At 46.5% G+C, this 22,686-nt stretch overlaps 1 protein-coding gene across 1 annotated transcript in view; it reads right to left on the bottom strand.

The window, feature by feature from the left end:
• The window catches only part of LOC100619480 (collagen alpha-1(XIII) chain), a 127,088-nt gene that overhangs the window by 67,048 nt on the left and 37,354 nt on the right, over window positions 1-22,686 (bottom strand). Inside the window, exons 9-15 of the mRNA XM_056796487.1 lie at window positions 22,420-22,446; window positions 19,708-19,734; window positions 14,923-14,988; window positions 8,652-8,768; window positions 8,180-8,221; window positions 5,921-5,947; window positions 3,784-3,819 (exon numbers count right to left, since the gene is read on the bottom strand). Of these exons, the coding sequence (XP_056652465.1) occupies window positions 3,784-3,819; window positions 5,921-5,947; window positions 8,180-8,221; window positions 8,652-8,768; window positions 14,923-14,988; window positions 19,708-19,734; window positions 22,420-22,446 (342 nt within the window). The remainder of the gene's footprint in view (window positions 1-3,783; window positions 3,820-5,920; window positions 5,948-8,179; window positions 8,222-8,651; window positions 8,769-14,922; window positions 14,989-19,707; window positions 19,735-22,419; window positions 22,447-22,686) is intronic.

The following is a 22,686-nucleotide window of genomic DNA, read 5'->3' as shown; positions in this document are numbered from 1 at the left end:
GAGAGTATTTTTCAGATGAGGAAATGGAGGTCCAAAGAGACAAAGTCTTTGGTCTAGGATCACCTAGCCTATAGGTATCAGGCCTGGGATTTGAACCCAGTTCTCCTGTCTTTAGCTCCTGAGCCTTTTCTACTTCATCGTACTCTTCTCCCAGGAGCCATGGTCTGTGCTGGATTCTGTTGGGTTGTCCCAACTCCTGCAAGCCACCACTCTGGGCAGCACACATTCAAGTTCATATCTGGTCTACACTGAAGGTAGGTGAACCCACATCCAATTCTCATCCAAAATAGAAGTCACCGAATGTCAAAAAGGGACCTCAAAGGCCATGCGGTAGGATCCACACTGGAACAGGAACTCCTTCTATAACAATTCCATCAAATGGCCCTCTAGCCTTGGCTTGAAGACTCCAAGTGAGGGGGAGCTCACTAACTCTTCATGGAGCCCACAGTACTCTGAGGGCTGGAAGTTTTGCCTCATCTCCCCCTTGTTCTTCTCTCTAGCATCAAGCAGAAAATGGCTAATTCGTGTTCTCATGTAACAGTCCTTCAAATACTCAAAAACAGCCAGTCTGACTGGATCGCCATCCCAGCAGACAAGAAGAGACCAAGACCTCCATCTTTAAGGAACGATGTCCTTCCCCATCACTAGATTTCAGGCCCACACAATGGGGTACATTCTGTGAGAGGGCTAAAACAACCCATAAGCTACTGTCTGGAAGCAGTGCTTCTGGGGGTGGGTACACATGCCTCCCAGCTGCCACGGCCATGGCGGTCACCCCCAACCCTAGAGCCCTGTTCCCTCTGCAAAGAGCCAGATGATGGTTAATGGGAAAACCTACAGTTTGCAGAAAGGAGGGGTAGTAAATTCTGTGAGCTGGAATGAATGGACCCAGGGATCCACGGGGGCTATAATTTTCACTTCCTGACGTAACACAAACTTTGCAGTTTATGCAGAACTAATTAAAGATCTCTCAGGCCTTGCCATTTCATTGCCTGCCTTCCATAAAACACTGCGGTGACGGCAATCCGCCCCGTTAGAGGGTGCAAAGAATGCACGTCTCAGTGCTCTCATCCTTACATCCTTGCCTTCCTCTCGTTCTGTGTCCCTTCTACTTCCTGCCTCCTTTCTTAGAGGTTCCCACTCCTGGAGGGCTCCCCAGAATGCACCTGAAGGCCAGGGGCGTTCTCTCTCAGGGGCATCAAGAATGAGAGGGGTGGAGAACAATAGCACGTTTCAGAGAATCAGACATTCAGAGAGGAGGGCCCAGAAATGTCCCGACAGAATTAAGGAATCTCCACTCTAACATGACTAACAAGTGGTTCTCCAGTTTCTAATGGACGACCTCCAAGGACAGGGAATCCATTTTCTCGCAAAGCAACCCATTCCACTTAGGGACAGTTCTAATTGTCAGCTAGATGGCACAGTGGATACGGAGTATTGAGCCTTGAGTACAGAAGACTAATCTCCCTGAGTTCAAACCCAGCTCAAGACAGTTTACTAACTGTGTGACCCTGGGCAAGTCACTAAGCCCTCTGGTCTCAGTTTCCTCATCTGTAAAATGGGCTGGAGAATGGAAAACCCCAAATGACTGAAAAATGATTGAACAACAGAGCGTAGTAGTTTTCCTGACTGGCAGCCTAAACTGATCTCTCTTCAATTTCTACCCAGGGTTCCTGGCTCTGTTTTCCTTGGACAATCAGAATAAGGCCAATCCCTCTTGCACCAAACAGCCCTCCAAAGACTGGAGCCACACTCTCATGTCCCCACAGGCTTCCCATCTTCAGGCTAGCCTCACCCAGTTCCTTTGTCCAATTGTGAACCTGGACTCAAAGTGCTTCCCCATCCTACTTGCTCTTCTCTGGACACTCCAGATGATCACTGTTCTTCTTAAATTGGAAAAGAACATAACAACCCAGCTGAGGTTTGATAAGGGAAGAGTACAGTCAATTGCTTAGCAGAGTTATTATGATAATTCCTTTCATAAAAACTCTGGAAAGCAACTTATAAATATCGTTGCATTGGATCCTTACAGTTACCCTAGAGGTAGGGGCTATTATTATCCCAGTTTTACAGTTGAGGAAACTTGGGCAGGCAGAGGTGAAGTGATTTGTCCAGGGTCACACAACTATTTGTGTCTGGGGCTGGATTTGAACTCGGGTCTTCCTTATTAATTTCCATTGTGCCACCTAGCTGCCTCCCTTAGATATTTTTGGTTGCTACATCACACTGTCGATTCATATTGATCTTTCTTTCCACTAAGACCCCCCAATATTTTCCAGCACCACTGCTGTTTAATCACAATATTTCACACTCAGAAATAGATTTTTTTTTGGTACCAAAGTACCAGGCTTTCCATGAATTCCTACTGAATCATGTTTTACTAGATTCAACCTGACACTACAGGCTCTCAAGCCATTTGAAAGATCCTGACTCTATTAATTATTCTGCTAGTGACCTCCTTCCAGCTTAGAGTCGTCCGCAAATCTAATGAGAATGCCATTTAAGCCTATGTCCAAGTCAGTGATATTAGACAGCACAGGTCAACGCTAATCCCTGGTGGACCTATTGCACTGGACACCTCCTACCATACCGACACTGAATTATTAACGGCTACTCTTTGGACCAATTAACCACTTCTGAATCCAGCCAATGATATTATTACCTCTCCATCTTTTCCCCAAGAACAGTATGAGATCCTTTCTCAAAAGTATGCCTAAAATCTAGGTAAATTATATACAGAGTATTGGGATTGAAGTTGGGAAGATCTGTGTTCAAATTCAGCCTCAGAAATGTAATAGTTAGGTGACGCTGGGCAAGTCATTTCACCTTTCTGCCTCAGTTTCCTCCCTTAGAAAATGGAGATAATAGTAGTACCTACTTCCTAGGATTGCTATGAAGATCAAATGAGATAAGATTTGTAAAATGCTTCTCCAAACTTTAAATTACAATGTGCCTCACTTTACCAAAGTGTAAATGCTAGTTATTTATCATGATTAGAAGATTTGGTGATCCTGTGAAAATAAGATATTCTGACTTCAAATCTAAGGCTTGTCCCAGGAAACTGTGACTTGTCTTCCACTTCATTTGCATGGCTCTGTGCTCTCAGTCCTTTGGGGGGAGCTGGCAATTTGATTGACATTATCCCCATTTTTAAGTGAAGGTTCATGGGGTTCAGACAACATTTCTTTCATCGCAAAACTAGCAAGTGTCAGAGGCTAAATTTGCACCCAGGTCTCTTGACTCCAGGTCCATCACTCTTTCCATTATACTACCTGTCCTCTCACATCATTAGGGTGGTTACTGCTTTCATCACAGTCTCAGGCACTGTCTGTCATTATGGCGGAGGAGATAGGTGGGTTCAGCCAGACTGAGTGTCTTATAAGCACAGAATGTCTGAGCTAGAAGAGCACTCTGATGTCCTTTGGTCCCATCTTTTTACAGATGAGTAAACTGAGGTCCAGAGAGGGCACACAGCAAGTGAATCATAGAGAAAGAGCTAGAAGCAGGATCTGATGATCCCAAGTCCAGGATCTCTCCAGCATTCCAAAAATGAGGGAGACATCATGAAAGGGGACGGCGCTGAGGACTGAGAGCTGATAGCTCTGAACATTTCTAATTAGCTCATTAAACATCAGCCAGGGTACCCATTTTTGAGTCTAGGGAAGTTAAGATGAGTTTGCCTCAGGACATTTAGCAAGCATTCGTTTTGGTTGTGCCCCTTCTGCTTCCCCATTTGGTCCTTCCCTCCCACCACCATTTGCCCCACACTCCCATCCTCCTGACCTTTCGTCCGTGATATCCCTGAATTCCAGGGTCTCCCTGTCAAGACAAAGAAAGGATCATTAGGATGATGATGCTCATGAGCAGAGAAAAACCATTTCCCAAGTAATCTGGCTCTAGACTGAAGACTCAAATGACTGACTGGCTGCCAGAAGCGATCATTTGTTTTTCTTACCCAGCTCTTGGCCTCATGGACCCTCAGAGATGGAAGGGACTTTGGGATGCACATGGTTCCACCCCTGTGTGAACTTGTCAACATCCACACCAGGTGGCTCACCAAGACCTTGCAGGAAGAGCTCCAGTGCCTGGGCACTCGTACCTCGGAGAGAGCCCAGCCTCCTTGGAAGAGTTTGAGTCACTGGGAAGTTATCCCTCATCCTGAACAGAGATTTGCCTTCCCACAGCTGCTCCCCCATGGTTCTTTGTTCTGTCCTCTGGGGTCAAGCAAAACAAGTCGATTCCCTCTTCCACACGATGTTTCTCTTCTCCCTTTCTCTGTCCTTACTCCTACATAAGCTTTCTTCTCTTTGAGCTAAACACCCCCATTTCTTTTGGAATGGTTTCTATTTCTCTTTCCACCCCAGACACCCCCTTTCTGTATGTCCTTCACCTCAACAGAATGTCCTAGCTGGAAGGGATCTCAGAGGTCATCTTGTCCAATGGACGCCTCAAGGTGACGTCCATAACTCAAGAGAATATTCTAGGTGGGTTCTGACAAGGATGGAGGAAATAGGAATGACTGACTCTCTCATTCTGGATTTGTTGTTGTTTATTCATTTCAGCTGTGTTCAACTCTTTGTGATTCCATTTGGAAGTTTCTTGGCAGAGATCCTGGACTGGTTTTCTGTTTCCTTCTCCAGATCATTTTGAAGATGGGGAAACAGAGGCAAATTGGGTTAAGTGACTTGCTCAAGGTCACATAGCTAGTGTCTGAGGCCAGATCTGAAATCAGGTCTTCCTGACGCCAGGCCCTATGTCACCTAGCTGTCCATATCCTCATTGGGACACCCTACTTCCATACTGAAGCCTAAGCTCATATAACCTGTTGGCCCACCGTGTCACCCTGTTGATTTACTGTAACCATTACAGCAAAGACTCCCCATGTCAAGTGAAGAGTGGAGCCCAGTCACTGTCTTTTCAACAAGCAGGAGCCTCACTTTGTCTCCATTTTACCCAACTTAGATCAGTCATTCTAGAACTATGGAAACTAAAAGTTATTTCTTCAACTAACATGGGTAAAAGTGAAGTGCTTCATGTGCTCTAGTCTTTTGGCTTCCCCAAAGTGTAGAACAGGAAAAAGCACTGAGCTGGGAGTCAGGAGAGCTGAACTCAGGTATGGCCCTCCTTGGCTGCATAATTTTGGGGGCTGTCACTCCCTCTTCTCTCTGGACGAGCTCCTAGCCAATGGAGGTCTGCATGCAAAAGCCAGATGACCATAAGTCAGGATTGGGGGGGTGTCCTGTCCTTGTAATAATTTCCTCTTCTGTCAAATGAAAAGATTGGATTAGACAATCTCAAAGCTCCCTTCCAGCTGTAACATTCTCTGATTGGCTCAGTTTCTCTGAATACAGGGGTAATTTTTATATCCCTTTTGTATTTCCCATGCATCTAGTATGGGGCTGGGTAAATAGCAGGTGCTGAATGAATACTGGGGAATTTGATCAGTTTCCCAGATGACTTTGATATCAGTCAGACTGGGCTATGTTTTGTGCCATTGGCCAGATGAAATATCGCCAGGAGTCTCAATAGTCATTTCATCAAACCCAGCTCTGTCTGTCTCTCCCTCTCTTCCTCCCTCCCTCCCTCCCTCTCTCTCTTTCTCTCTCTCTCTCCCTTTCTCCCTCCCCCGCTCTCTCCTTTCCCTCTCTGTTTCTCTTTACGTGTGTCCCTGACTCTCCTTTCTTCTTTCCTTCCTTCTCTCCCTTTCCATTCCTCTATTTTTTCCATATCTTATCTCTCCTCTCCCTTTTCCTTTTCCTTCTCTCTATGCCTCCCTCATCTCTGTTTCTTCTCTCTCTCTTTCTCTTTCTTTTTTTCTCTCTCTTTCTGTACTTCTCTCTCTCTCATCCTTCTTTTCAGTCTCTCCCTCCTAAACACAGGTTACCATACTGCTTCATTGCTTCCTAGAACAAGCTCTCACCTTTGGTCCAGGAGATCCAGGTAAGCCCTGAAGGGAACAAGAACAGAATATGAGACATTTTTTCTTCTCCAAGTGGTTTGGAATAGTAAAGGAGAGAAAGGAAGTCTGGGAATCCCACAAGGGCATCTTGAGCATGGCATATGCAAGGCTATGTTGGCAATTGGAAAATGAGGGGATGCCCTTCAATTGGGGAATGGCTGAACAAATTGTGGTATATGTTGGTGATGGAATTCTATTGTGCTCAAAGGAATAATAGAGTGGAGGAATTCCATGGAGACTGGAACAACCTCCACGAAGTGATGCAGAGCGAAAGGAGCAGAACCAGGAAAACATTGTACACAGAGACTGATACACTGTGGTACAATCAAATGTAATGGACTTCTCCATTAGTGGCAATTCAGTGATCATGAACAACTTGGAGGAATCTACAAGAAAAACCAGTATCCACATTCAGAGGAAACACAGTGGGAGTAAAAACACCAAAGAAAAACAACTGCTTGAATACATGGGTTGAAGGCATATTTTTGGGGATGTAGACTCTAAATGAACATCCTAGTGTAAACAACAACATGGAAATAGGTTCTGATCAAGGACACAAGTAATACCCAATGAAATTGTGTGTTGGCTGCGGGAAGGGTGGGTGGAGGGGAGGGAGGGAAATAATGTGATTATTGTAACCAGGGAATAATTTTCTAAATTGACTAAATAAACTTATTCAAATGGAAAAAAAGACTATGTTGGTAAAAGGAAAAACTGTTGAGTTTAAGTCCTGCCCATGCCACTTCCTCCTCACCCAAGAGATCTAAGTTCATCCTTCCCTAGAATACCCTTGAATACAAGGATATTCAGATCCTGGAGAGGCCACCTGGGGTAGAATACTTGTTTCTGGCATTTATAAGCAGATTTAATGGCACAGAAGAGGCATTAAAATGAACAGATTATGGAGAAGTGAGAGATCTTTGAGATAATTTTGCCCAAACTCCTACTTTTATTTATTTATTTATTTTTAAAACCCTTACCTTCCATCTTGGAATGCAGAAGAGTGGTAAGGGGTAGGCAATGAAGGTTAAGTGACTTGCCTAGGGTCACATAGCTCAGAAGTGTTTGAGGTCAGATTTGAACCCAGGACCTCCTGTCTCCAGGCCTGGCTCTCAATCCACTGAGCTATTCAGCTGCCCCTAACCTCCTTCTTTTAAAATGAAGAAACTGAGGCATTGAGGGAGGGAGGGGACTTCCTCAAAGTCACATGATGAGCTCCTTTGGGGAGGAGAATGCTTTTTTCCATGAAAATGGACGAGATCATCTTTGGAGATGGAACAGTTTGGTCCAAGTCCACAGTTCTCCTCCCCACAGCCTCCTTCTTCCCAACCCTGCCTGTCTCCAAGTTCAGATCCCTTCCCAAAAACCAACTTCTTCCAGCAGCTCAGGCTTCCTGAAGCTATTTCTGAATGCATTCAAGTCCCTGAGGGCCCCTGATTTGGCAGCTATTCCTACCTCCTGGAAGGGATGGCTGCATTCTCTCTCGGGTGAAGGACGCTTCCAAGGGACAAGCAGGGGATTTGGGAGAGGATAATAATGCTGATTATGCTTGGAGTCATGTGGGGCAAGAAAGGAGGACGGGATCCAAAGGAAAGATGGGCTCTTGCGGACTCAGATGGGTACGGTGATCTGCTCTGGCCCTGGAACTTTATAAAATCAATGGTCCTTGGGGTTGAACTAGGTTAGACTGTTGCATCTTTCACAATAATAGGTCTAGTCTGAATTCTAGAGCACTTCCAGGTTGGAAAAAATGCAGCCCTGTTTAGTATCATTCCTATTGGGCAGCTGGGGAAACTGAGGCTCAGAGCAGTTAAATGCGACCATTGCCTATGGTCTCATAGAGTAAATGACAGAGCTGGGATTTGAATCCTAGTTTCCAGCTTCCAAGGCCAGCACCCTCCCATCTTTCACAAGAACCATCCATATTCTTTTCCCATACCAGTATTTAATTGTAAGAATGTGACTTGCAGTGAGTGGGCTTCAGAAACATATGATCATAGTGATGCTCCTATTTGAGCTGTAGTTGGGATGAAACTCCATCTGGAGGCAGGAGAATGGCCTAAATGACCTCTACATTGGATCACCTCTGGACCAATGGCGCTTGTGCCTTACTTGTTCTCCTTTGGCTCAACCAATGGGTTCCTTCCAAGTGCTACAATGACCATACACCAGTGCCACCAGGTTGGCAGAGAGGCCCCAAACAGAAGCATAAATACATACCTTTCCATCCTTGCCTGGCTTCCCTGGCTCTCCTGCTCTGCCCTGTGATACAAGAGATAGAGTGAACATTAGAGAGACTCTGGGTGGTGGGTGCCCACTCCTCCTTTCACTTCTGTCTAAACCCAACAGTCTAGAGATTGTTTTCAAGGCAGCTCCTTGGCCCTGGAAGGCTGATTTCTGGTCTTGTTTCTGCTCTCAGTCCCAGCTTTTCTTGGAAAGCCTCTGGTCAAACTCATGAGCTGGTGGGATGATACTAGGGTTTCTGCAGGTAACAGTGTGAAAGATGAAGGGGCAGACAATTTCTCAAAGGCTACCCCCAGCTCACTGGTCCTCTTCTAGGCTTTTTCCTGTCATTCTGACAGTAGGGTAGGAGGAGTGGGCACCAGTTACTTATTCTCCAGTTCAGTGGCTGCATGAGAAGTCAAAGGGAGGGATCATGAGAGGATAATGATGAGGAGATGATCATACTTACAGGTGGTCCCATGGGCCCTGGCTCTCCTGGGTTACCCAGAGGTCCAATAGGTCCAGCAGGTCCAGGGGGACCAGGTGGCCCAGGGGGGCCTTGGATGCCTGCTTGTCCCTGTTCACCCTGAGGTTCATGGAAACAAGGAGTTAGATGACGAGAGCCATGGGGGCTCCCACCACTGTGTCGTGCACCCCAGGGAAACCTCAGCCCTCTGAGAGTGATGATGAAGGTGATGGTGATGATTGTGAGGAAGGAGGTGAGGATGGTGATACTTGTCATCACATGCAGGAAGGCGTGTGGCAGCCAGAGGAGGAGAGCCAGGAGCATCAGGCCCCATAAAAGAGAGATGTCCAAATGGGACATGGGCAGAGGGGCACTCCCAGACTGGCCTTTTCCCAACTGGTTCTGAAGGATGAAGTTTTATTGCCTCAGGAAGGCACAGAGAGGCTTAGTGATGGCACACCATGCAGTGTAATTCTCTGAAATAAATTTGTGAGGAAGAACTTTGACTTTATTTTCTTCATCTTAAAAAAATTATCCTTTTCTCAAGTAAACAATCATTTTCGATGGTTTAATCTAACAGAGGCTAATCTGATGGCCCTAATGGAGAGCAACACTCTAGGACCAATGTTTGAGAGCTACATAGAGAATGATTTTGGCTGAATAGAAAGAAAATATTTCCTAAAAAATTCAAACTGGCCCCAAATGGACCAAGTTGTGCTTTTAAGTTTTGAGTTCTAGACTAGAGATCTTTGAACAAAAAAGGTTGGTTTCAAGGAGATTCAATGCTTTGGTCAAGGGTTGGACTAGATGACCTCTAGCTCCTTCCAAATGAGGTCTAAATGGCTAAGGTTCCTTCCAACTTGTAGATTCTTTGATTGCAGAATCATCTTTAAGGGGTCCACTAGCATCTCCCCTCCAGAATCCCTTCTACTAGTCAATTGCTCACTTCTCTTTCTTTAAGTATTCAATACACTAGAGAGTAGCATAATCTAGCACAAAGGGTGATGGCCCTGGAATTAGGAGACCTGAGTTCAAATCCCTTCTTTCTCACATGTGCTGTGTAACTCTAGGTAAGTCACATCGTTTATCTAGGTCTTGTTTCCTTTCTGGTAGCATACGAGGGCTGGAGTCTCACACAGGATCGCAGCATTAGAAGGGGCATCGGAGGGCAGTCTGTCCAACTCATCATACCTCGGGAATTCCCTCCACAACAATTCTCAACCTGAGGCCATCCCACTTCCACGTAAAGACCCTCGTGATGGGTGACACATGTTGATAGTGCTTCCTCCTCATAAAAACCCACAAGGAAGACAGAGAGTATCTTGCAAATGTTGAAGCACTCTCTAAGGTTGTTGTGGTTATAATGATCCCACTTTTACCAAGGAGGAAACTGAGGGGCTCAGAAATGAAGGCTCTTGCCTATGGCTCTCCATCTTCTAGAAAAAGCTCGTACTCCTTACGGTTTAAAAAGTATTTTACAACGATTACCTCATTGGATCCTCTCAACAACCCTGGGAGGGAGGTATAATTCTTATCCCCATTTTACATCCAAGACTGAGGCAGACAAAAACTGAGGCAGGCACAGGCTCAGTGACTTTCTAGTCTCACTGTTAGGACATGTCTGTCTGAGGCTAGATTTGAACTCTTCCTGACTCCAGAACCACAGCTTTCTATAGTGTACTTTAAATCCAATTCAGGCACAAGTTAAGACATCAACTTGTGATGCCCTCTTTGAAAACAACAATCGTGGGTTCAAATCTGACCCCATATACTTCCTAGTTGTGTGACCTTGAGCAAGTCACTTAACCCCATCGCCTATCCCTTTTCACTTTTCTGCCTTAGAACCAATATACAATATTGATTCTAAGAAAGAAGGTGAGGGTTAAAAAAAAAAGGAAACAAAGGACAAACAATAGCAAATACCTAGCCATCTAGTCTACCTGGTAAAGTGCCTGACCTGGATCTCCTGGCTCCAAATTCCATGTTTTTGCCTTGATACCCTGCAGCCTTCCTAAGGCAGACCCTATTCCATTTTTGGAAAGCTCTTTGGGCATTAGGAACTTTTCCCTCACGTTGAGATGAAATGGTTCTGGGGGCAGCTGGGTAGCTCAGTGGATGGAGAGCCATGCCTAGAGATGGGAGGTCCTAGGTTCAAATCTGACCTCAGACATTTCCTAGCCGTGTGACCCTGGGCAAGTCCCTAAACCCGTATTGCCTAGCCCTTACCGCTCTTCTGCCTTGGAACCAATACACAGTATTGATTCCAAGATGGAAGGTGAGGGTTTAAAAAAAACAATAATAAAAAAAGATGAAATGGTTCTCTGTAACACTATGACGCCATTGTTGCTCCTGTTCTGCCCTCTGAGACCAAGCAGAAAAAAATCTCTTTCCACCTGGATGTGGCAGTCACCTCCACCCCCACATCCATTCTGCTCTGGCTGGGCTAAATAACCCAACTGATGGGAGATGATCCGCGATGGTCTCTGAGGTCCTGGTTAGCTGGAGATTTGATGATCTTCTGATGAGCCAACAAGCCCGTGTGTGTGTGTGTGTGTGTGTGTGTGTGTGTGACTGGGGAGTCCAGGCAGGGGGAATTTGAGCCCTTTTCTTTTGCACATGCATGGAAAAGAGACTTCGTGGACGTTGAGTGTACCCATATAAGGAGCCATGGAAGCCACACTCCGAGAGATATTTAGCTAGCTCACATAGTTTCTACATGACCTCTAAGAAACGATCTGAGCTCAGCTCTGGTGAGGAGAAGAAGTCGGATCAACAACCAGCCCTGTCTGGTTTAGTGCCAAGAGCCGGGGGCTGGCCATCAGGGACCCTGGGCTCTGGAACCACTTCTACCACTCACTGGCCGAAAGACCCTGGCCAACGACTTGTCTTGGGGTAGACGGGGGATGTAGGTGGAGCGCTGGACTTGGAGCCTGGGGTGCTGGGGACCGGCAACCCACTGGAGCCCCTGGTGCTTGGTTTGCTCATGGGGACAAATGTGCCGGCACCCCCTACCTCTAAGAACCTTGAGCTGCTCCTCCATAAAATGGGGATAATCAAAGCACTTGCTTTTCAGGATTGCTGTGCGGATCAAATGAGATAATGCATGTAAGGTGCTTCGTAAACCTTAGGGTGCTATAAAAATGTCAGTGGCTACCATTGCCCTTATTCTAGGACCATTGAAGGAAAAAGTTTTTCTACAAAAGCAAGCCTTTACTGATACTTAGACCAGACTGGCTATTTTGTTAGTAAAGGAAACTAAGCCAACTGCAGTGGATATTTCCTTTCCCAGTAGGATTAGCAGCTATTTTTCCAAACCCTTGCCTTTTGTCTCAGAATCAACACTGTGTATTGGTTCCAAGGCAGAAGAGTGGTAAGGGCTAGGCAATGGGGGTCAAGTGACTGGCCCAGGGTCACACAGCTGGGAAGTGTCTGAGCCAGATTTGGACCCAGAACCTCCTGTCTCTGGGTCTGGCTCTCCATTCACTGAGTCTCTAGGAGCAGCTATTCTATAACCCATCATTAGAGAGTTGTCCAAGGTTGTGCCCACCCTATGTATTATGCAGATGGAAAATTTGCCACACCTGAGCCACATTCCCAGCATCCTTTTAAGTTACATAAGGATTATTGGGAGATAAATTTGGCTGAGACCCGCGCTATGGGCTCTTTGGTAAAGGGCTGCAGGTGTGAGTCTCCGGCTCTCTTTGCTCTGCTCACTTGACTGAAAGAACCTTTTTTCTTCTGATTTATTATTTCAAATCTCATGTATATTTAAATCCTAGGAATATTTGTTCATTTTTACTCCTACAGTCTCCTGGTAGGACTCAAACCCAGGTCTTCCTGACTATCATAGCACAAAGCATCTCACCTATCTGCTCCTTTAATGAGGAATGATATGCTATAATAATATCTACATGAAACTATTCCGCGCCTACAGCATCAGCTGTTATGGAATCTCATGTGTCAGAGGGTGGGCATCCTGGCTCTGCGGACAGCTCTCTACCTCCTCTGCCAGGCTAATCATGACGACTGCCCTCCTGGCTGATAGGAAAGGTGCCCCGACTGCCCCCTATTCTAAGCAGCCTTTGTGTGGGGACGATGGCTCTCCAGCTCTGAGAGACATAGGCTTAGAGCTGGCAGGGACCTTGGAGGGCATCAAGCCCACCCTCTCCATTTTACAGAGGAGGAAACTGAGGCACCCGGGGAGAGTCAACATGCTCAGGGTCCAAAAGAGTGGTCATTAGAGCCAAAACCCAAACCTAGGTCCCCTCTCTGACTACAAATCCACAAATGCTCCCCCCATTGCCCCCCCAAGAAGACCCTAACTGCACCCACCAGCAGCAAAGGGGGTCATATGGAAAGAAGATACATTTCTGAAAGATTTGGGAGCTTGGATCCACACAACGGGGCCCACGGCAGCCCTAGTGCATTTCTGAGGAAAGCCGCTATCTGCTTCCAGATAGAAAGCGGATGGGTGCAGAGAGCACCCCAAAGCAGAGGGGTTTCTGGGGTCCTCCTTTTGTTGTTGTTTATACGACTAACGTGGGAATTGGTTTTGCTTGAATATTTTTTTAAAACCCTTACCAGAATTCTGTCTTAGAATCAATACTGCGTCTTGGTCCAAAGGCAGAAAAGCAGTAGGGCAATGGGGGTTAAGGGATTTGCCTGGGATCACACAGCTGGGAAGGATCTGAGGCTAGATTTGAACCCACTACCTCCCTTGTCTAGGTCTGGCTCTCAAACCACTGAGCCACTGAGCCAACCCCCATGGCTTGACTAGTTTAAACAGGTTTTATAATTCTTGTTTTCTCAATGGTGTGGAATTGAAAAGAAAATTAAATTGAATTAAAAATGAAAAATAAAAATAATTTTAAATTTAAAAAAAAGGAAGAAAGGGAGCAGCTGGGTAGCTCAGTGGATGGAGAGCCAGGCCTAGAGATGGGAGGTCCTAGGTTCAAATCTGGCCTCAAACACTTCCCAGCTGTGTGACCCTGGGCAAGTCACTTGACCCCCATTGCCTAGCCCTTACTACTCTTCTGCCTTGGAGCCAATACACAGTATTGACTCGAAGACGGAAGGTAAGGGTTTAAAAAAAAAGGAAGAAAGAACCTTGGGATTGTAATCAAGAAACTTGGCTATACCCCTTACTCACTCTGCCTATAGCCAAGCCCTTTTTTTGTTTCTGATCCTCAGTTTCCTCATCTGTAAAAGAGGGAATAATCCCACTTCCTCAGCCTCCCTCAATAATTATCGTAAGCAAAGGGCTTTGTGAACTTTAAAGTGCCATAGAATTAAAAACATTCCCCAAGCCCCAAAAGAGGGCGGAGGCTTCTGGCAGCTTGGGGGGGGGATCCCTTCTCTTACTTAAGTTTTGGTTTTTTAAACATTGAAAGTACCCAGCTGCTCTGGCTTTTGCCAGCTTTGATCCCAGAGTCAGGGGAAAGATGTCAGGACAGAACCCCATTAGATCACATGACTCAGAGCTGGAAGAGCCCACCTACTCCTGGGGTTCTTAACCTGGAATCCACGGACCCCCCAAGGGGTCTGTGGGGAGATTTCAAGGGGGTCTGTGAAACTGGATTGGAAAAAATGACATTTTGATTTTCATGAATCTTGAATTGAAAATCAGTTTTCCCTTCAACAATGTCAAAAGATTATTGGAAATTGTAATGGAACAAAGAAATTAATTAATTAAAAATAAAAATAAAAGACTATTCTGAAAAGGGTTTCACCAGACAGGCTGTCAGAGGGGGGCATGGCACCAAAAGGGTTAAAAATCCTTGGTAAATTTCAGCCCCTTTATTTCTACAGCATGGACACTGTTAACCCCATTTTACAGGTAACTTAATTGAGGTTCAGAGAAGTGATATGCCTCTAGGCACAAAGCTAATCAGTGGAAGGGTCTGTGATCGAATTCAAGTCTCCTGACTGCTGGTCCAGCTCTCGCTTGCTCAGGTCTCACAAAAGCCTGACTTGATTTCCTCATCTGCAAAATGGGCAGAAGGATTCTTGTCCTAGGTACCTCCCAGAGTTGGTTGCTGGCTGTCAATGTTTACACACGACAGAAATGGGAATTATTACCAGTGAGAAGAACCATTTTTTATCACGGACCTCAGGGTCCCAGGGAGGTTTTCTGTTGGAGGAACTGAACCTGTGCAAGTTTGGGGCTCTTGTTCTAGGTCAAACTGCCCTTCTAAGCCCTGAAGCTTGGCTGGCCTCCTCCTCCTGGAAGCCTTCCTTGCAGGAGTCACTGAGTGCATCAAGAGAAGGCATCTACCTGAAAGGTGCGTCTTTTTATGACTGGGGGAGGCGCTAGCCGCACCGAATTGAGAAGAGGCAGCAGCTGAGGTCAGAGGACAGAGGCCAAGGTCACAAGGAGCCAGGAAGATGCCGAAAGTCCCAGAAGGGCAGGTCAGGAAAGAGACAGGGAGAGAGAAGAAAGGAAAGTAAGTTAATGAGGATGAACCACAGGGAGACACCGAGTTGTTGCCAGGGGAGACCAAAGGGCAAACCTCAGGGCTCTGAGTGGCATCTGCCTGGGACCCCACTGAAAGGAGGAGGGGAAAGGTGGGAGACCCATGGGCCCCATGACCCCTCTTTGGGGGGACCCGATGTTTTTCTATATCTCTGGGGACATTAACTGAATGTTTAATGCTTATCCTCACGGGGCTTGTGATCCAGCAAGGACTGACCCAAGACTTCTTTGGAGAACTTCCTATCTTCTGAACCCATCTCTGCTTGGGCAGCAGCAAGCTGGGCATCCAAGAATGGCCCATCCCTGTGCCATCCCGCTGATAGCGGACAAGACTGGCACGTAACCCCGTCCCCTGGCAGTCCACTTCTTCAGGCCAACAGAGAAACTCTCCTTGCCAGATCAGAAGACCTTGCCAAGCTTGAGCCATCCCTTGTCCCCCTGGAGACCCTGAGGATTTGCTCCAGCAGTCTTTGGGCAGACTGGCACACAGCAGGGGAAAGAGAGGCTCCTTCCAGTTCCACTTCTCGCCCCTAGATGCTGCTCACTCCTACCCTAGGGTTTCTCTGCCAGGTGGCATCCCGAGCCTGGGAGGTTGCTTCAGAGTGAGAGGTTTGCCCCCATCTCCCCGCCTCTGCCCTCATGTATCCCTGCCCATCTGACGTGGCTCGGTTGGAGCCAAGGAGCCCGCCTTGCCGAGGGGCAAACACAGCAGCCCATATTGTACTGCCACCGCTTCGCCCTCACTATGGGTTCTGCCCAGACCAAGCCAGGCTGCGGTTAACCATTCCGTGGAGGCTTTGACTCATGGGCCACAAGCAAACCTTGGGGGAAGGAAATTGATGTGTGAAGCCTCTGTGGGCTTAGGTGGCCTTCAGGGTCTCCTTTTAGTAAAACGGGGAAACCCAACAGACATCAGCCAAATCTGAGGTGAGGAGCGGGCGGCCAGGCCTGGGCCTGGGCTCCTTGTCAGAAGCTGGGCCACAGGGAGGGAGCGGCCACTATGGCCAGAGGGGAGACTCGCACTCGAGTCAAGGGCAGGGGACTGCTTTCAAAATGCTGGCCAAAGATTTCCCTAGAGTCCCCGGTTGTTTCCATCTGCTGAATGTGGATAAAGTGACAAAGAGTGGCCATGATAATAATGCAACATATTCTCTAAAATAATAAATAATAAAATTTAATTTAATTTAAACTAAAATAAGACCTGTGATTTCATGGGTAGAGAGAGCTCTATCTACACAGGTCAACCCCTTCCCTTCACCTTAAAGATTTGGAGGGTTGCCTAGAGCACACAATAGGAACTAAATAAATGCTTCTTGATTGAACCCTAACAGGTTAAGTGACTTGTCCAGAGTCACATAGCCAGTATGTGTCAGAGGTGGGACTAGAGCTCATAGCCTCCAGGCTCCAAGGCCAATTCTCTATCCACTATGCTGGGGGCTTATGAGAAAAAAATATTCTTATGAAATAGAGGATGGGAAGAATCAGAATAATGTCAACGATAAACTGATGATAATAGTGGAAATGGATGGGGCGGGGTGGGGGATGGCCTCATCTGCAATGGAGAACAGAGAGGGAAAGACTGGGGTTTGCTCATCTCTTGGGGGTTCACTTGAATTGCATTGAATGGGGAGGAGAGCTATGTATTGGTTCACTTGCCCTTGGAAAGAATCCACTTCCATCCGCCATATTCCTTTACTATCCCTGCCCGCTGCCATGGGATGTACAATATTGGGGAGCCTGTGAGTGCTCCTCGGCAGAGACTCTCCTCAGAGCCCACAAACCTTCAGGGTAATTATCTGGTTGGAACGCAGGGCTGCCAAGGTGGTGCTTAGGTATTCCTGGGGGGCCGGGAGGGAGAGTGGAGATAGAACATAGAGTGAGTTGTCCAAGCCCACAAGATCCAGGTCTCACTGGTCCCTCCCCTCTACCAAACCTGGAGGGTCGCATCCCGTCTGCTTCCTGACCTTTTTTTCTTTTCTTTTTCTTCAGTTTAAACTCTTACCTTCCACTTCAGAATCAATACTGAGGATTGGTCCCAAGGCAGAAGAGCAGTAAGGGCTAGGCAATTGGGGTTAAGTGACTTGCCCAGGGTCACACAGCTGGGAAGTGTCTGAGGCCAGATTAGAACCTAGGACCTCCCATCTCTAGGCTAGGCTCTCAATCCACTGAGCTACCCAGCTGCCCCCATAACCCTCTTTTCTCTAACTGTCCCACTCAGTCACTGAATGAACCCTCAGGGTGGGCTTGAAGCCTTTGCCTCCTTGCATTTTGCCTAGACTCTCATTTTTCCCATAGGCTCATTTTGAGGAATGAGGAGGTCACCCATAGAGCAATCTGGAAATCAAGCTCTATAGGGAAGAGCCAGAGCTGACCAGAAATCTCTCCCAAGTGGCTCTTCTCTCTCTCATTCTCCCTTTTCTCCCAATTCTTCCCCAGATCCCTCTGTAGCCCATGGGAGGTGTGTGTATATGTGTTGGGGAGAAGGAGAAAACTAGATTAGACCAGGTGTTGTAGCCATGGTGAAGACAGAATAGTTTTCTAGAGAGTGGAGGTCCCCTCTTCTCACACTGCCTCCTCCTTGATATCTCTGCCAGCAATAGGAGGAGGAGGGTGGTCTCTTCTTCCTTGTAACCCACAACTACATTGTTCCATGAGACAGATTACTGCTAACAAGGTTACTGATCTATTCTTTGAGACTAGGATATGAGCATTCTGGTTCTTTTTCCCTCTATTTCTTTCTATTTCTCCCTTCCTTCCTTCCTTCCTTCCTTCCTTCCTTCCTTCTTTCCTTCCTTCCTTCCTTCCTTCTTTCCTTCCTTCCTTCCTTCCTTCCTTCCTTCCTTCCTTCCTTCCTTCCTTCCTTCCTTCCTTCCTTCCTTCCTTCCTTCCTTCCTTCCTTCCTTCCTTCCTTCTTTCCTTCCTTCCTTCCTTCCTTCCTTCCTTCCTTCCTTCCTTCCTTCCTTCCTTCCTTCCTTCCTTCCTTCCTTCCTTCCTTCCTTCCTTCCTTCCTTCCTTCCTTCATTTCCTCCTTCCTTCCTTCATTCTCTCTCCCTCCCTTTCTGTGAGTTGCCTCCCTCACCCTCCCTCCTTCTTCCTTTCATAACAATCCTATGAGCCCATTGTTCCAAATAGCCTTCTATTATTGTATCAGAGCCGGAACATATGTGTCCCCTTCATTCCTCCTGCCCCTCCCATCTCCCTTTCCCAATTCATATGCTCCTGGCCTGTTGTCTTCATACCAGAGCCCCAATTGGCCCTGGGGTCCTAGCTGATTGCCTTGGCAAAAGCCAAGCTTCCTGTGATGAATACTGCAGTGTGGGCTAGGGTGACTTCAGATTTATGGGGGCTCATACTGGTGTCTTCCCAGTGGATGGTTTTGGGGTGAATTACACCCTCCTTCGGGCCCAAGATTAGCTCACTCTGCCTCTCTTAACAATGTGTACTTGATAGGGCAATAGTGGAGGAGTGAGACTATTAGCCTTGGGCATATGCCTGGCCACCCATTGGCATGTGTAAATACATCCCAGTGTGCACAGTGTGCACAGTGTGCACTCCTGAATAAACCAATTCTTTCTTTTCTTCTATCCTCCTCTTCCTTCTTCTCCTTCTCCACCTCCTCTTCCTTCTCTTCTTCCTCCTCCTCCTCCTCTTCCTCCACCTCCTTCTCCTCTTCTTCCTCCTCCTCTCCCCTCTCTTCCTCATCTTCGTCCTCCTCCTGCTGCTGCTCTTTTATCCTTACAGGGACTGGCCAGAGGAGAGGTGAGGTCACTCCTACCTCCACCCCCAAATGAGAGGCGGCCATTTTTCTGGATCGAGATGGCACTTGGCTTCAGATTGCTGAATCCCAACCAAAGCATCCTTGCCCTTTGGCCCTTCAAAGTACAGCCTGCTCCCCAGCCATAAATATATGACCTCAAAGGGGCTTGGTATGAATGTAGAGGCTTTTGGCACAAGGACACTGCGGGAGGGGGCTAGGAGGCTGGGAAAAGTGGACTGCTGCTGCCTCAGGCCTGCCATTTCTTGCCCTGCGAGGGAGCTAGGCTTCAGTCAAAGTGCTGGGGTAAGAGAAGCCCCCCCCCTCAGTTTTTTGGACCGGCAGCCTTCAATTATCTGCAGCAATAGCAGCAAGAGGAGTTGTGGCTCACCCCAAAGAGCTGCCTACATTTGGCTCTGGGATCTGGTTAGGCACATGTCATGAGGCATATGGGCAGCCTTGGAGTCACACACAAGCCCATGGCACGTAGGCACATGCCAGCGGCAAGTCACACCATCATCTACACAGAGTTAAGCACATCCCCCATTACCTCCTCCCCCTGAGCACAACCACAGCCCGTGCCTGGCTCAGCCGGGAGGCTCAGATGAGGCAGGAGAGAAGACGTGATCACAGGGACCCCACAAAGAATTCATAGTTTACTTTGATCCACTCTCGATTCCCCTTAAATCCTCTTAAAAAGCCGTGTTATGGGTTGGGGAAAAAGAAAAGCATCAATTGTCCTGTTAGCAACAGGTCAGGGATGCTGTTGAAGGAAGCCCCTTAGGGAAGAGCAGGGGGCTGTTGGGAGAAGGATAAGAAGAGAGATTGCTTACCCGGTGGGGGTAGTCACCACACTGACCCTGGGAAAAGAAAGGGAAACAAGGATGGTTGTTAAGATGCCACTTCACATTCACAGCCCAGTGGTTTCCTTTTAGGGTTTCCCTAGCTGCCAGCCACCATGATGCTGATGGAGAGACCTGGGCACTTTTCTTTTAATCCTTAGGGTTTTGCACTGCACTTGGTATACAGTAAGTGCTTAATAAATATTTAGACTAATAGGATTATATGGGGGCAAATTACTTTATCAATTACGTGATAACAAATTTCTACATAAGTTTTCTGAAGTTATATGATCCAAATTGTATCCTTCTCCCCCCCCCCCCCTCCAGTTCCCATTCTGGAGCTGGCAAGCAATTCAGTCTGGGTTATAAGGGCAAGTCCCTTTACAGCTCTGAGCATTTTTCTCTTTGTAAAAAGGGCATGACAGAGGCAGAAAAATGGGGACACTGATACCCTGTTGGTGGAACTGTGAGCTGATCTAACCATTTTGGAGAGCAATCTGGAATTATGCACAGTTATAAAACTGTGCTTACCCTGAAACTCAACAATATCATTGTTGGATCTATTTCCCAGGGTGATTAGGAAAAAGGGGAAGAGCCTTTGTCTTCTGAAATATTTATATCAGCTCTCTGTGGTGGCAAAGAACTGGAAATTGAAGAGATACTCATCGATTGAGGAATGGCTGAACAGGTTGTGGTGCATGATTGTGATGGAATACTACTGTGCCGTAAGAAATGATGAGCAGGTTAACTTAAAAAAACACGGAAAGACCCTCATGAAATTATGAAAAGTTATTATGATTATTATTTTATTTATTTATTATATTAAATTATGAAAAAAATATGAAAAGAGTAGAGCCAAGGGACCACAATACAGCTACAGAATTAATGTTTGAAGAAGAACTTGTGAATGCCCAACTCTAGAGAAAGAACCAATACATAGAAACACGGAAGATGGAGTTTATATATCAAATGATGCCTTCTCTAGGGGAGGGAGGGAGATGCCTAGGAAACTGAATGTAACCAACATAAAACTCTCCAAAATAGTGTGTATGTGTGTGAAGAATAACAAGACTTCTCTTATTTTTCTCAGTGGGGTCAGGAGATGGGAAGTAAAACTCAGTGTGCTAGATATGGGCATTCTGATTCTTTTGACTCTATTTCCCCTGAAGGTGCAGAAGGAAGCTAATATAGTTTCCCCCAAAGGTCAAGATGCAGTATGTGGGCATGGCTGGAATAGCCCTGATGAGTAGAGGCTCTGGGTACGGAGGGGAAGCCTCTCAGTGAGTCTCAGAGCCTGTCAGTTCTATTTCTAATCTAACTTTTAATTTCCCAAATGAGATTTGGCCTGGGCAGTAATAATAATGTACTGACCATACTCAGAAGCCAGGCATTTTCTTTAAAGGGGAAAGAGCAGCTTGATTTTCAAAGCAGATATTGGTTTCATCATATGAAAAACCCGGCACTATTGCCAGATAAGTATTAACCTGATTTGGCCAAAGAACCTTAGGATCTCAGAGTGGAAAGGGTCCTCTTTGGCCATTGAATTGGACTTCTCTCTGGCAGGAATCATTATGACAAGTGGTTCCCCAACCTCTGCTTGAAGACCTCCAAGGAAGGGTGACTCCCTCCCCCTGGAAACTCCTTTCAGTTTTGGACCACTTTCATAGCTAGGCAGTTATTCTGAAGCATCTTGGGTTAGTAGAGGGAGTCCTGGCCTTGGAGGTAGGGTCTGTCCTTAGCCATTTACCAGCTGTTTGATTCTGGGCCAGCCAGGCAACCTCCGTGAGCCTTAGTTTACTCATCTGTAAAATGAGGGGGTTGGCCTCAAGAGTGTCTCAAGTTTCTTCCAGCTCTAAATCCAAGGGTCTCTTTCACATCTAAATATAGCATTTGGCTTCTAATTCCACTCTGGGGCCTGAGAGAACAAGTCTAATCCCTCTTCCTCCACCAATCTACCTCTAGACTAGACATATCAACCAACATTGGAGCTAGAGCTAAAGGGGCCTTAGGGATGATGCAATCTGCTTCCTGTTTTATACAGGAGAAGAAAATGAGTCCTAGAGAGGGAAAGTTACTTGTCCATGTTCCAACAGGTAGTAAATAGCAAATCTAGAGTTTGAACCTAGATCTCTCGACTCTTAAAAGTTTGGCTGGGAGGGTTACTTGTTTTTTTTTTTAAGACATTGGGACTGTTTAGTCTGGAGAAGAGACCCCTGACAGGGGATGAGATTCCTGTCTTCAAGTATTTGGACAGCTGTCATGTAGAAGAGGGATTAGCCTCATTCTGCTGGGCCCCACAGGACAGAATTGGGAGCCATGATTGGAAGTTGCCAAAAGACACATTTCCTTTCAATGCAAGGAAAAACTTTGTGAGGATTGGGAGCTGTCCAAATCAAGATGATGGCCTTGGGAGGTGTTGGGTTGGAAGAATCCTCCCTAGAGATCTTCAAGCAAAGGTTGGGTGACCACTGCTTAGGGATGCTAAAGAAGGGGTTCCTGGGTAGGCACAGGTTGTACTACTGAGCTGCTGAGGATTCGTACAATTCTTTCATTTTACAATTCCAAACCCAGGGCTTTCCCTACCATGCCAGATCATGCCAAATCATTGTCAAAAGATCAATGGTAAGAAACCATGATTTTTCTTGATCTCTTGGGAGCCTTCATATTAAAAAAGTCATCCTACAAATCCACTGTGTGTCTTACCTTTTCTCCTTTTTGACCTGGGGGTCCCTACAAAGAGAAATTAGAAAAAAGAAATGAGGAATTGAAGTCTGGGAAAAAGAATGTTCTCTCTCCTCATCTGTATCTTCTGGTTTTTCCTGGCTTCCTTCAAGACTTGGCTCCAAGCACACCTTATTCAGAACTTTCATAGTTCCCATGCTCCTCCCTTCCCCCATTTCTGCTGCATAGATCTTCTATGCACCCACTAATTTGTATGCTGCCTACTACATTAGACTGTGAGCTCCTTGA

This window comes from Monodelphis domestica, chromosome 1 (genome assembly GCF_027887165.1).
Source record: "Monodelphis domestica isolate mMonDom1 chromosome 1, mMonDom1.pri, whole genome shotgun sequence".
NCBI lineage: Eukaryota > Metazoa > Chordata > Mammalia > Didelphimorphia > Didelphidae > Monodelphis > Monodelphis domestica.
The sequence above is the reverse complement of the archived record's forward strand: the minus strand, read 5'-3'. Positions and strand labels throughout refer to the sequence as shown.